The sequence below is a fragment of the Gorilla gorilla genome, chromosome 2 (assembly GCF_029281585.2).
Source record: "Gorilla gorilla gorilla isolate KB3781 chromosome 2, NHGRI_mGorGor1-v2.1_pri, whole genome shotgun sequence".
In the NCBI taxonomy this organism is placed as follows: Eukaryota; Metazoa; Chordata; class Mammalia; order Primates; family Hominidae; genus Gorilla; species Gorilla gorilla.
Genome location: NC_086017.1, coordinates 168,146,942 through 168,162,617, shown reverse-complemented (window position 1 = coordinate 168,162,617; position 15,676 = coordinate 168,146,942). Strand labels below are relative to the sequence as shown.

Genomic DNA, 15,676 nt, shown 5'->3' with positions numbered 1-15,676 from the left:
AAAAGAAGCAAAGTGATGAGTTTTCACATGGGATTTCAAACACTTAGGAAAGCTGCAGTGGGATGCTAAGAGCCATCTGAATGTGTTGACGTGTTAGCACAGAGAAATGAGATTACTGGTTCCTTCATGTTCTGATTAGTTTGAACAAAATTATGAGCCCATAAACACAACGATTTGCTTAAGGGGTACATTATTTGCCTTTGAGTAGGTGCATTCATGCCAAATTGCCATATTTTTATTTTTAAATGTTGATAGGAGCTGATAATTTAAAATATTTTAGATGACAGGAGTTATGTTTGAGCAAAATAAATAAATTTGTTGATGGTGTACATATAAAGCATGAACCACTTTATACAATAACTAATAGTAATTTTGATAAGAAGAAAATTATGATTTCTAAAAAAGCATGAATAATATTAACTTAAGAATTACACAAAGCAAAATCAATTATTATCTTTGTACACATCCCAGGTTTTAATTATTTTTGGTTTTTATTTATCTATATCCTCTTCTAGCTGAAACTCCATCTCCTTGGTGAAGGCCTCCGGATGACTCCAGAGCATTCAGAGCATTGTTTTTAAATTTCTTTTGTATTTGTTGTTGAAATGCATAATTAGTACTTTATAAAATCTGTATTTAATACCAATATGCACAATACTGCCTTTTCACTATTTTCCAAGCGAGGTCTTTGTGGTTGACTTTGTTATTATCATTTTTCTTATTGAACATGGAGCCAAACACCATGTTATAATATGACCATTTATTACTCAATGATACCTTTAAAACCAATGGGAATTTTAGATGCCAAAGTAGGAATCAAATAATTTGCTTATATTTGATATGCATATATAATTTTTAAAGATATATCTCCTAAAATAAATTATTTTACTATTTTACAAAACTTAAAAATGAATACTGATTGCAAATTATTACAGTACTTTAGATTATTTCTGAAATAGCTAATGAATAAATAATAAAAGCAGATGATTATTCAAAACAGAATTTGCAGTTAAAAAATGAATGCTAAGGAATCAGAATATGTAGGCTGCAGGTCAAATCCTGTCAAGAACTATGTGAACTTAGGATGGAAGGAGAGAATGTTCACTGAGTAAATGAATACAAGCTAGGGCGGTATGGTATAGGACACTTTCTATATATTAACTCTTTTAATTCTTACGACTCTGAGAATAACATAGAATAATAGAAGTATTACTCCCACTGTCTAGATTAAGAAATAGGCTCAGAGAAGTAAGTAACTTCACCAAGATCATAGAGCAACTACAAGGTGGAAACAATGTGTATACTCAGGTGTTGCCGGTGAACTCTATAGCTCAGTGTGTTTAGTTTTTTTTCATGTAACCTGTCCCCCCCAACCCCTACATCTATACAGCATAGTGGGCTCAGGGTGTGGTCTTGGTATTTATTTAGTTTCAAAATATTTAAGGATTGTCCAGATAACTTTCTGCTAACGATTTCTAATTTTATTTCATTGTGGTCAGAGAAAATACTTTGTATGATGTGAATCCTTTTAAACTTATTGAGACTTATTTATAAGCCAAAATATGGTCGATTTTGGTAAAATGTTCATGTGCACTTGAGAAGAATGTGTATTCTGCTGTCAAATTGAGAATTCTATAAGTATAATTTAGGTCAATTTGTTAACAATATCGTTCAATATATCTGTTAATAAATTTACACCATTTTCCATTGTATAAATCCTTACTGATTGTCTGGCTATTTTTCTATCAATTATTGAGAGAAGGAATTGATATCTTAGGCTCTAATTAGTGAATTTACTTCTCACAGTTCTATCAGTTTTTGCTTCATGTAATTGTAAGCTCTGTTTTTAGGTGAATGAACATTTAGGGTTATTATGTCCTCCTGGTGAACTGATCCCTTTGTCATTATTGAATATCTTCCTTTAATCCTAGCAAAATATTAAGTATTCTGATTTCTTTGCTGTGAAATCTACTTTGCTGATAGTAATATAGCTACTCCAGCTTTCTTTTTTTTTTTTTTTTTTTGAGACAGAGTCTCGCTCTGTGGCCCAGGCTGGAGTGCAGTGGCCTGATCTTGGCTGACTGCAAGCTCCGCCTCCTGGGTTCACGCTATTCTCCTGTCTCAGCCTCCCAAGTAGCTGGGACTACAGGTGCCTGCCACCACGCCCGGCTAATTTTTTATTTTATTTTTGTATTTTTAGTAGAGACAGGGTTTCGCTGTGTTAGCCAGGATGGTCTCCATCTCCTGACCTCATGATCCGCCTGCCTCGGCCTCCCAAAGTGCTGGGATTACAGACGTGAGCCACCGCGCCTGGCCTCCAGCTTTCTTTTGTGTTTTCATTCTTTACTTTTAATCTATTGTGTTTTTATATTAAAGTGCATTTCTTGAGAGCTTATTTAGAAGTTCTAGCAGGGGAGGAGCACAGCTACTCATATACCCTTTACAGAAGAATATGGTTCTCCTCTACCAAGGAAGGTCATCCTCTTCCACCAGAACACGTGCAGCTTCAAGAAGGTCACATATAGAGCAGTAAGGGAGGATGGGGACACCTGCTTAGTCAGCCAGATCAGCCAAATCAACCCTGGTAATCAACAGAGTGACAGATGTCGCAGCCAGGTCTCCCTCACATCCTAAAGTACATTTCTTATAGGCAACATATAGTAAGGTGTTGCATTTTTATCCAAGATAAACATCTATGCCTTTTAAATAGAATATTTAGACCAGAGTTTAGCCAACCATGGCCCACAGACTAAATTCAGCTATGCCCATTTATTTGAATATTGTCTATGGTCGCTTTTATATGTTACAATGGCAGGGTTGAATGGTTGTGACAGAGACTGTATGTCATACAAAACCAAAAATATTAACTAACTGGTCCTTTATAGAAAAAGTTTGCTGATCTCTGGTTTAGATCATTTCCATTTAATGTGATTATTGATATAATTAGATTTAAATCTACTATCTTGCTATGTTTTCCATTTGGCCCATCTCATCTTTTTTCTCTTTCCCTTATTTTCCTGTCTTCTTTAGGATTGCTATTTTAAAATTCAATTTTGTCTCCTTTATTGGCTTATTATCTATAATTTTAGGGTTTGGAGAATATGTCTTTAATTCAATACAGTCTACTTTCTAATGACATATCACTACATGTATTGTATAAGAATCTCACAGTAATATATTTCCACTTCTACCCTCTCAGCCATTGTTATTATTGTCATATATTTTGCTTCTATGTTATAAATATCATCAATTATATTTTTAAAAATTTAAATAATGAAAAAACACCCCATATCTTTACCCACAGTGTTACTATTTCTGGTTTTCTACATTCCTCTGTGTAGATCCATATTTCCATCTGGTATGGCTTTCCTTCTGACTAAAGGACTTCTTTTAACATTTTTTATAGCGTGGGTCTATTGGTAATACATTTTTTCAGTGCTTTCTGAAGAAGTCTTCATTTTACTCCCATATTTGAAAGATATTTTCACTTGGTATGAATTCTAGGTTGACAGCTTTCCTCATTGCCCCCCTAACTTTCTTTTAGTACTTTTAATCCTACTATCTTTTTGCTTGCATTGTTTCTGATTTTAAAAAAAATCTGCTGTCTTCTTTCCTCTCTATATAAGGTCTTTTAAAAAATCCAGTTGCTTTAAAATATTTATTTTTATTACTGTTTTGGACAACTGGATTATAATTTCCCTTGGTGAACTTGGTTTGTTGTGCCTGAGGCTTATTGAGCTTATTGAGCTTCTTAAAACTGTGGGTGTTTAGTTTTCATTAAATTTGTAAAACTTTCCGTCATTATTTCTTCAATTTTTTTTTTGTTCCCTCTTCTGTCTCTTGTCCTTCAGGAATTTCAATTACACATATATTGGGCCTCTTGAATCTGTCTCATGGCTCACTGATGTTCTTTCTGAGGTTTTTTTTGTTTGTTTTTGTTTTGGAGTCTATTCTATCTTGTTTTATTTAAAAAGTTTTTCTATTGCTGTGTCTTCAAGTTCACTAAGCTTTTCTTCTGGAATGTCTAATCTGCCATCAATCCAATCCAGTGTACTTTTAATTTCAGATAATCTAGTTTTCATCTCTCAAAACTCAGTAACTGGCCTTTTTTATATCTTCCATTTCTCTACTTAACATGGTCAATTTTTTCTTTAGCTTCTGGGTATATGGAATACAGTTATCATATTTGTTTTAATGTCTTTTCTGCTAATTCTCACTTCTGTGCCTTTCTGGGTCAGTTTTTATTTATTGATTTTTCTTTTCATTTTGAGCCCTATTTTCTTGTATATTTCCATGGATGGCAATTTTTCACTGGATGCCAGACATTGTTAACTTACCTTGTTCGGTGCTAGATATTTTTGTATTCCTATGAATATTCTTGAGCTCTGTCCTAGGATGCAGTTCAGTTTCTTGAAATCAGCTTGATTATTTTAGGCCTTCCTTTTAAAATGTATTAGGCAGAATCAAATCAGCATTTCATCTAGGGCTAAGTATTCTCAACTTGTGATGCAAGACCCTTTTGAGCACTCTACCTAGGGCCTTATAAATTACAGGCTTTCCAGTCTGGCTGATGGAAATGCAAATTACTGGCCATGTGCAAGTATTCAATACTCTCTCTGGCTCGGTCTGTCGCTGGCTTTATGTCATTTTCCCACATGTACACATTGATCATAAACATATGCAAGGCGGACTTTTTGTAGATCGCCAGTGTTCTTCCTCTGTGCAACTCTCTCCTGTGAACACTATCCATGAACTTTAGCCACCATGATCTCCCAGGACGCTGCAAGGTTTCCTCAACTCAAAGAATCTGACAAGTTCAAACTAGATTCCCACTCCCTGAACCACGACCTGAAATTTCTTTCAGGGCACTAAGTTATGGCAACCACAGGGCTCACCTTGTTTGACTTCTGTTTCCAAGAATCACTGTCTTTCATTGCCTGATGTCCAATATCTTGAAACCATTGTTTTCTATCGTTTCTTCACTGTTTTATTTGTTTTAGGTAGGAGGGTAAATTTGGTCCCCGTTACTCCATCTTGGCCAAATGCAGAAATATGGAACTTTGTATTTAGATACATCGAGGTGGATTCTCAGCTTATTTCCTGCCTTTATAACTTTGGCAAATTACCTAACTTCTGTAAGTCTTTTTATTAATGTGCAAAATGGAAATAATAATGTCATAATAATGAAAATTACATTATTAATGGAGATAATTTTTGTTATCTAGATTAGTGGTTTATGAGATGATCTCCGCAGGCCACTCCTGATCTAAAATTTTCAGATTTTATTAATTCAATTTCTAAAACTGCATTTTTAAAAATATAAAAATTAAAGCATGTCCTCAATATTCCTTTTAGCCATGTTTATTATGCATAAATTAAAATTGATATTTTATAAATAACATAATCTGTGTCACATTTTGTATGTCAGAAATTATCTCTTTTAATTTTAATAATAGCATACTAAAACACGTTAGGAATTATTAGGTCATTTGGTTCTTTAATTTTGAAAACTAATTTGAGATTTTCTTTTTTGCCTCCCTTCAAAATTGAAATTGACTATTTCTTGAAGTAAACTTTTCTCACCTGCATTTTCACTCTCAATCTAGTTGCTTCAGCCAAGAAATAAGGTTTTGCTTGTTTGTTTAACTACTGGTTTCTTAAAAGCTCTATGTACTATTTTAAATGAGGTCATTAGTGCAATTCTAAAACGTTCTTAAGTGTGATGTCTTGATGATAATCTAAGAAAATATTTGCTTAGAATTTGCTTATTGCACTAAAAAGTGATAGTGATTAAATAATGCGATTTGATCATGTAAGCAGTGTGGCTATAGGATTTTTTAATTAAAAAATTTTAACTAAATAGTAACAATATTGTACATTTAAAACCAATTTTAAAGGTTCAGCATCCACATTAATTTGCTTTTTTCAAGTAGTAATACTTGAAATAAATAAAAATCCATGACAATTAGTAAATACGTAGTTATTTTAAAATGTGCCATCCTTGTTGCATAGCAACTATTGATGTTATTGTGCGCTTTTTACATACTCTAAAATAATTAAGCACAGACACAAATTGCTATCTACTTTTTTGCGTGTTAAAACCATTTAAGCTATGAAGTTTATTTTAATATGTGTATTATATATTTGTAAAAAGAACATTTCATTCTTTGGCAAAGGCACAGTGACCCAAGAAGGAGATGACAATGTCATATTAATGATTCTCCTTTCTCATGAGAAGACTTTTAGAGAACTTTTTATTCATAGTCTCAATAGCTAACACAGCCAAGGCATAATTATTAGTCCTTTGCTTTTCTGGTCTGGATCTTGATTTACTGCTAGCTAAATGATAACATTTATTAACAAGAAGTCATGCCCTTTCAACCAAATGAAATGTCCATTTATACTATAGAAAATTATACATGTCAAAATACCTCTGCAATATAATTAATTCATTAGAAAGATATCATGGTCCTAGCAAGAACTTATAGAATATTATATAGAATCATTTTTACCACCAAATTAACTTACTAGCATAAAGCAAGAACATAAATGCATTTATATGTCAGATGCTAACACTAACTTGTTTTACTCTGTGTTAGCACCTCAAGGACAGGGTACAGTGAATAGAAGTACTAGAGGGGATCATAAACAGAGACCTTTTCTCCAGTGAAGTGTATCTGAAAACCCCTAGTGGGGTGTGAATATGGAGATGGGAAATTTCTACAAAAGCAGACGCAGGAAAGTTTACTCCATCATACTAAGAGAAGGAGCTCAGGAGTTTGAGAAGAGGAATGACTCTCTGAATCGCTATCCACGTTAATTCCATTAGTAAAATTTCTGAGTCAAAGGATGGGAAGTTTACAATATCTCTTGGTACATATTGACAAATTGCTTTCCAAAAATGTTACTTTAATTTCTAGTCCCTTAAAGAGTAGGTATGAGAGACGATCTCACTAGATCTTAACCACAGTGTTAAACTATTCCATCAGTTGGATGGATAAACAATCTTTCATTGTTCTAATTTGAATATTTTGGATTATACAAAATAGGGTTGATAATCTTCTTTTTCAATTTTTAAACATAGATTGGTAAGAATAAGGAAAGGGAATAAGTTCAGACCAGTCAGTTGAACACCCTGAGGCTAATAAAAATGAGAAAGAATGAAAGAAGCTGGGCCTTAGAGAAGAAGGAAAAGAAAAGGCCTATACTACAAAATAAAACAAAATAAGAATGAGACACAAATAGCAACATTAGTCCATATTCTCCAATTTTGTTTTGGCCCAGGTGGTACTGTTTTTACAGTGATCGTTTTTATTATTTCGTGACTGTGTACCCTGATGGACAAGGGAAGGGGTACTTGTTTTTAGAGGGCTACTATTGGCTGAGTATGGCCAACTGTTTGAAGATTGGAAATGAAAGTGACAAATTTAAAATTGTTCTGAGCCAGCAAGAATACCCAAAGGGTTTCAGTATGCTGGATGGCAGAGTGAGGGATTCCTGGTAGAGATGTTAGTTTGAAAGAGGCCACTGCTTGTTGCTGAGGTTACAAGTTATGGGGTCAATCCCCAAGGAGAAGAATCTGATAAAACCCAAACAAGTTGTCAGGACTTCAGTCAAACAATCTGAATTTTGGCGACCAGCTCCATTTCTAGAGGAAAATTTAAGACATAATAAGAAAACTAAGGCAGAAGGCCAGTGCTAGGCATAGATACCAGTCACGTAAGAGAATGAGTTGGGAATGCTTTGGGTCAGTGTGTAGAATAGGGCCCAGGGATCAATCAAGGAGTACTGGAAGTTTATGGCAGAAAGATGACTCCTTTTAACTCAATGACTAGAGCTGTGGATGGTCTGAGAAGGTATGGACTAACAATTTTTAAAATATCACTTTTATTATTTAAAATTATGAAAGTAATACCTATTCATTGTTGAAATTTTGAAAACTATAAAAGAGTCCAAAGACCAAAACCAATGCAATTTTTTTTTGTTCTCTAACAGCAAACATTTCTCTGTAAATAATAGCAAGCTAAATGCTTATTCATTTTACTTTGTCAGGGTATATATGTCAAAAGTCCAAAACCAAATAATTCTAAGACATTTTCCATTCTTTTATCTTCTTATAGGAGAAGAAGAGAAGTTGTAAGAATTATTTCCCTGGTGTTAAGAATATGATCAAATGTAGATTGTGATAGTTGATGAGGAAATAAGAAAATATTTAAAAGCAAAAAAAAATGCTTTTTCATGAGAACCAAGAGCTATCTTACAAGATTCCAAAATGTGTTATAATTTTTTATTTTCCATTATGTTGTCTAATATTTTGGAAAAGACACATTCCATAAGCATGTCTGGTCTAGGAAATTCCAGAAGGAATCTGAAGTGTGCATAGAAGCAAATAAATCTATCCGGAAGAGTCTTCTGACAAATGGTCAGAATTTTTAAAATGCAAATAGATTGCATGCTGATGAAAGCCACACTACTATTACCTTCTCCTTCCAGTTATCATCACTCAGCAGCTTCTGTCTGAGGGTTTCTTGCAGCTGCTCGATGCTTTTCTGATGTGAAATCAGCATCAATTCCCTGAAAATCATAAACCCAACAAATGAGTCAATACTTACCCCTAACAGAATTCCTAAGTTGTAGTTCCTGGGTCGGAAGATATTACTTCAAAACTTAGTCTGTTTATTTTCTTCAGCAGTATATATGCTGCTACTACATATCATTTTAACTATTAACAGCAATTTACAAGTGCTATGCAGCACTTGTATTATGGTATTTTTCCCAGGCTTAATTTTTGCTTAATAAGTAATAAGATATTATTTTGGCAATAAACATTAACTACATATGCAGAGTCATAAATACAATAAAATGTCTTCTGGCTGTTCATGTGTGCAAAAAATAAAATAAAATGTTATAAGTTGTGGTTCAAAAAGTATAAGACTAAATTCTAAAATAGCACCAGACAATATTTGGTTTCTTTAAAAAAGGAAAATATGTTGGGATATGCCATTAAGCCAATACATGTTAGCAGTTCCTGTGAAATTTTCTTTTCTTTTACTTATCTCAAATATTGATAGGAACAAACCAAATTAAGTAGAGAGATGTGTGATGTCAGGGATGCAATATAGCATAAAACATATTAGAAATTAGAAAACATAAAGATCACTTTATTATCTTAATCCACATAAGCAGATCTTAATGCTTAGCTTGTGATCCTCTGGATGGAAGTAAGGACAGGAGGAAATTAAAGAGAGAATTTCACAGGGGCACTGAAATTAAGATAAAAAATCAACAGTAGCAGCAAAAGTATGCTTATTGATCAGGGATCCTTCCTCTTTGCATGATCACTATGACTCTTCTCATGTTCTATGTATGTGATTCTTCTCTATTGCTCATTCATTCTTCTAATCCTTTTGTTTTTCATCATCACTCTCTTCCTTTTAGCTCTGACCCTTCTGCAAAAACCTGTGACTTTCATTTATAATTGCATGTTCAACATCTCCACCCTAATGATCCATCAACACCAAAAATTTTATACATCAAAAACCAAAATAAACACCATCTCCTACAATCTTTCCTTTCTTCCTGACTTCTGAAAACCTTCAAGGGTCATTTCGGAAGGTTTGAATCATCTCTGACATTTTCTTCTCTCTCTTTTACTACAACCATGCAGTAGTGAGTTCTATATAGTCTACTTCTTTGGGGTACCTCAAACTGTTTCCTCCTTTCCTAATACCAAGACCCAAGATAGGCAGAAGAAAGTAAAAAATATCAGAGTTGTAATCAATGGAAAACAAAAAAACAATAGACAATATCAGTGAAACAAAAATTTGTTTCTTTGAGATCAATAAAATTAATAAACCTCAAGGTAGACTAATCAGGAATAAAAAAGAGAAGTCAGAAATTACTAATATCAGAAATAAGAGGGATGATACTGCTACAGATCCCTCAGATATTAAGAAGGTAATACAGAAATATTATGAGCAGCTTTATAATAAATATTATGAACAGTTTTATATCATTAATTTTGACAACTCTGATGAAATGGACAAAATTTTTAAACAAACAACCAAAGCTCACTAAAGAAGAAATAGATAACATGAATAGTTGATAATTATGGTAAGTTTAATTTACTATGAATGTTCTAAACTTACATGTGCCTATTAAAATAGCCTCAAAATATATAAAGCAAAACTTGATATAAGTGTACAAAGAAATTCTTAAATCCACACCTTAGTGGTAGAATCTACCATAGATTTCTCAGTTATAGACAAATCAGCCCAGGACCACCACATATGTCAATGGAAGTATAAACTGCACAACTCCAGACTGTTATGGTGAATGTCTTTGTTATAGTTGTGTAATGTAGCAATCCAGGGTCAGGCAAAGAAATAGTTAATTAAAGATACAGGAGATTTAAGGTTCATAAGATAGATTTAAGGTTCACATCTAGAACCTTGTACACAATTAGTGGAAAAATACATCATTATTTTCCAGCTCATATGGAATTGACCACTTCTAGGACAAAAAGTAAGTTTTAGCTAATTTCAAACAATTGTTATACTATAACCTGCATTGTTCAATATGGTAGCCACTAGCTTCATGTAACTATTAAGCAGTTAAAATGTGGCCAGTTCAAGTTAAGATGTGCTATAAATGTAGAATACATACCAATTTGAAAATCTAGTACAAAATATCTAAAATACCTGTGATAACATTTTAAGACAATTACATATTTAAATAATGTTTTGGATAGTTTGAGTTAAATAAATTATTAAAATTGATTTTACTTATTTTTATTCTTTAATGTGGCAACTAAGCATTTTAAAATTACATATGTAGAAGTATAACATAATACTTCTATAGAATAGCACTGTGATAATGTATATTCCATGAAAACAAAGAAATATCAGTAACAAAAGATAAATAGCTTCAAGTATTTTTAAAATTTTTTAAATGTATTTTTGAATAGCTCATGAGTCAAATAAAAATCACAATTGGTATTTGAAAATACTTCGAACTGAACAATAATGAAATTATTAATTACTATCAAAATGAATGGAATAAGGCTAGAGCAGAACAGATAAATTGTGGTATACCTTAGCATACAATACAGATGAAGAAATGAATAATCCTCAGCTACATAAAACTTTATAAACAAATCTCAGGAACATAATATTGAGCACAAAGAACAAATTAGAATGATACATATGGAATGATTTTATTTATGTGAAGATAAAATACATGCAAAATCTAACATTTTTTAGGAATACAAACATGCTTGGTAAAATTATAGAGAGAAACATGGACACAATAGATGTTATCTGTAGGTTTTTGTAGATGCTCTTTATCAGTTTTAGGAAGTTTCCTTCTATTCCTCATTTGTTGAGAACCACAAAACGCAGGCTGGTGGTTTTCTCTGAGGAAGGAGAGAATGAGATGGAATTGGGAAGAAGCAAAAGAAAACTTCAAAGATAATAACTTTTTCCTAAACTGAGTGGTTGATACACAGATGTTCACTGTATTGTAGCTCTTTATATTTGATATGTATACAAACCTTCAATGTATCTACTCAAAATTTATTTTAAAAAAACAATTATTGATACAGCCAGAGGGCAGAGTAGAATGTGTATGTGGAAGAAAGAGAATTGAAGGTAAAAACCGAGGTGAAGCAATGTGCAGGTGACCTGTAGGTCACTCTCCTGTGTGATGGGGTTTACTGTCCTCTCTGAACAAGGCAGTGTCATCCAGCCCTGGAGATATAGAGGTGAACTAGGAAGGGAGAGTCACTGTTCAAATTGTGCTCAAAATCCAGCAAACGTAAAAGGGAGATCTATTAACGTGTGAGGCAGACCCAGCAGGCTTGATGCTTGCACATTAGTCTTTAGGCTGGAAAAATGGAAGTGAAGAAAAAGGAATAAAGAATGAGGAGAGCAAAAGTGAGATTACATCAAAAATTTTACTCAGGGCTTTCTTCCAAATATCTGGCCGTTCCTGTCTCCTTTGCAGAGTCATCTTCCTCTAATGCAATCTAGCTGCTGACAACTCCTAATTTTATCTCCAGTTCAGATCTGTTCCTGAGTATCTGATTCATGTATCCAACTCTCCACCTGACTGTTTTACTTTATTTTAGAAACATCTTAAGTTTAACATGTATATACTCTCGGCGGCTTACAATATCAAAGTTTATTTTTCTTGGATTATGTGTTATCTGCTTCTTTGCTCCACATTTTGTACCAGGATACAAGAGAGCCCAGGGAGCAGCTCTTACTTGAGAATGCTGTTACTGTGGCAAGAAACAAAACAAGCCAAAACATAGAATCTCTTAAAGCTTCTGCTTAGAATTGGTATATATCACTTCTCTCACATTTCAATGGCAGAACAAATCAATTGACCAAGTCTGATAGCAATCAGGTGTGGATAGCACAGTCCTCTCACTGGGAGGTGCACTGTAAGTCACCTGACTGGCACCAATGGATTCCATCACAACTCTGAAATCCCACGGGAAGCCTACGCTAAAGGAGGGGAACATTTCTTGCTTGGACTGTGATTCTTTTTACTGGCAGTAATTGCTAAGTTCAATTTTTGCCACAGCTCCTAGCTTTCCTCTCTGAAATGTGCCTCTTTTTCATTATCTGGCTTGGCCACATCTGAAGAGCTATTAGGTTTTGCCCTTGGGACACCAACAGCTTTCTCAACTTCCTTATGGTCTGTAGATGGTGGGTGGTTAAGGGGGTTGCCTCTTTGTTTGTTTATTTATTTATTTATTTATTTATTATTATTATTTTTGAGACAGATTCTAGCTCTGTGGCCCAGGCTGGAGTGCAGTGGCGCGATCTCGGCTCACTGCAAGCTCCGCCTCCCGGGTTCACGCCATTCTCCTGCCTCAGCCTCCCGAGTAGCTGGGACTACAGGCGCCCGCCACCACGCCCGGCTAATTTTTTTGTATTTTTTAAGTAGAGACGGGGTTTCGTCGTGTTAGCCAGGATGGTCTCGCTCCTGACCTCATGATCCGCCCACCTCGGCCTCCCAAAGTGCTGGGATTACAGGCGTGAGCCGCCTCGCCCAGCCGCCTCTTTGTAATCCATCACTCCTGCCCCTCTCCTCCAGGCAATCAATACTTTGGTTTCTGTCACTATAGATTCGTCTGCATTTTTGGGATATGTAGATATATTCTGAAACACTGTATATTCTGAAAATACACTATATATATGATTCTGAAGTCATACAGCATATTCTTTTTTTGGTCTGGCATCTTTTACTCAGCATAATTATTTTAGATTCATCCAGTTTGTACCTTATTGATAGTTCATTCATTTTATTGCTGAGTAGTATTCCATTGTACAGATACACTACAATCTGTTCATCCATTCATCTGTTGGTTAACATTTAGGTTGTTGTATATATTTTGGCTATTAGAAATTAAGCTGCTCTCAATACCTGTGTACAAGTTTTTGTATTGATATATGGTTTCATTTGTCTTGGGTAAACACATAGGCATGAAATGGCTGGGTAACAAGGTAGGTATACATTTAACTTTTAAAGAAACGTCCAAACTGTTTTTCTAATAAGTTGTACTATCTGACATGCCTACCAGTAGATTGTAAGAGTTCAAGTTCCTCCATATCTTTGTAAACACTTGATACTTTCAGGTTTTAAGTTTTTACATATTCTAAAAATGTATAGTAGTATCTTATTGTGGTTTTAGTTTGCATTTCCCTAATGAGTAATGATATTGAGCATCACTTTATGTGCTTATTTTATTGGTCATTTGTATATATTTGGTGTTGTCTATTCAAGTCTTTTGTTCATTTTTTATTAGGATGTTTATGTTCATATAACTGAGTTTCTAAATATCATTGTATATTATAGAAAAACTCCTTTATTATATAGATCCTTTGCAAATATATTATTCCAGTCTGTGGTTTTTATTTTCATTCTCTTAAAGTGTCTTTTGAAGAACACGTTAATTTTGATGAAGTTAAATTTCTCTCTTTTATCTGTTGAATGTCATTGATTTTTATGTTAAACTAATCCTATATTCTTATGATAAACTCCACTTATTCATGATTTATTTCCTTTTTATATGTTATCTTGATTTTAGCCCCTTCAATTTGCTAAAATTTTGTTTAGAATTTTTGTATCAATGCTCATTAGGAATGTCGGTCTGTTAATTTTCTTGTTATGTCTTTGTCAGGTTTTGTTATCAGAGTAATACTGGCTTCATAAATTAAGATGGGAACTGTTCTTTCTTATTCAATTTTCAGGGAGAGTTTGAGTATAAATAGTATTATTTTTTCCTTAAATGCTTGGTAAAATTCACCAGTAAAACCTCTGGGCTGGAAGTTTTCTTTGTGAGAAGATTTTAAATTACAAATTCAATTTCTTTAAAAGATACAGAACTATTCATGTTATCCATTTCTTCTTTAGTGAGCTTTGGTAGTTTGTTTAACAAATTTTGTCCATTTCATCAGTTGTCAAAATTAATGACATAAACTTGTTCATAATATTTATTATAAAGCTGTTCATGATATTTCTGTATTATCATCTTAATATCTGAGGGATCTGTAGTAGTATCATCCCTCTTATTTCTGATATTAGTAATTTCTGACTTCTCTTTTTTATTCCTGATTAGTCTACCTTGAGGTTTATTAATTTTATTGATCTCAAAGAAACAAATTTTTGTTTCACTGATATTGTCTATTGTTTTTTTGTTTTCCATTGATTACAACTCTGATATTTTTTACTTTCTTCTGCCTATCTTGGGAATTTTTTTCCTCATCTGTTTTTCTAATTGCCTAAAGTGGAAGCTGAAACCTTTTTTTCTTTTTTCACATAGACATTTGTCCCTAAGTTTTTCTTTGGTGACATCTCATAAATTTTGATGTTTTCATTTTCATTTAGTTCAAAATACTTTCTAATTTCCCTTTTGATATTTTATTTGACCACTGTCTTATTTAGAATTGTTATATAATTTACAAATATTTAGGGGACTGTCAAGATAATTTTCTGTATTTGATTTCCACGTTAATTACACTGTGACCAGAGAACATACAATACACTGTATTATTTAAATCCTTTAAAATTTATTTGGTTTTATTTCATGTCCCAATCATACAGTCTGTCTCAGTGAGTAATCTGTATAACCACGGCGGGAAAATGTGTATTCTGCTGTTGTTGGGTGAAATGTTGTATAAATGTCAATTATGTTAATTGATTACAAAGTTCAAGTCTTCTATAGCCTACTGATTGTCCTATTACTTGTTTTATCAGCTATTAAGAGGGGGTATTGACATCTTTAACAATAATTGTGAATTTGCCTACTTCTTGGAATTCCATCCAGTTTTTGCTTCCTGTATTTTTAAGGTCTGTTATTAGATGTGCAAATATTTAGAAGTGTTATGTCCTCCTGATGAGTTGACCTACTTATATCATTATAAAATGAACTTCTTTACTTCTGGTAATATTTTTTTGTTCCCAAATCTACTTTGTAAACCCATTACAGCTTTCTGATTAGGGTCAGTGTGTTATGTCTTTTCCCATTCTTTTATTTTTGACCTCATATGTCTTTATATTTAAAATATGTTTCCTGCAGGCAGCATATATCTAAATCTTACTTTCTTATACAATCTGACAATCTCTGCATTTTAATTAGAATGTTTAGACAATTTACATTTAATTT

The 15,676-nt window shown here is 33.3% G+C and overlaps 1 protein-coding gene across 2 annotated transcripts in view; it reads right to left on the bottom strand.

The window, feature by feature from the left end:
- The window catches only part of LEKR1 (leucine, glutamate and lysine rich 1), a 223,055-nt gene that overhangs the window by 26,158 nt on the left and 181,221 nt on the right, over window positions 1–15,676 (bottom strand). For both annotated transcript variants that reach the window (XM_004037896.4, XM_055381886.2), the window contains one exon: window positions 8,481–8,574. In XM_004037896.4, coding sequence (XP_004037944.1) covers window positions 8,481–8,574 — 94 coding nt within the window. The remainder of the gene's footprint in view (window positions 1–8,480; window positions 8,575–15,676) is intronic.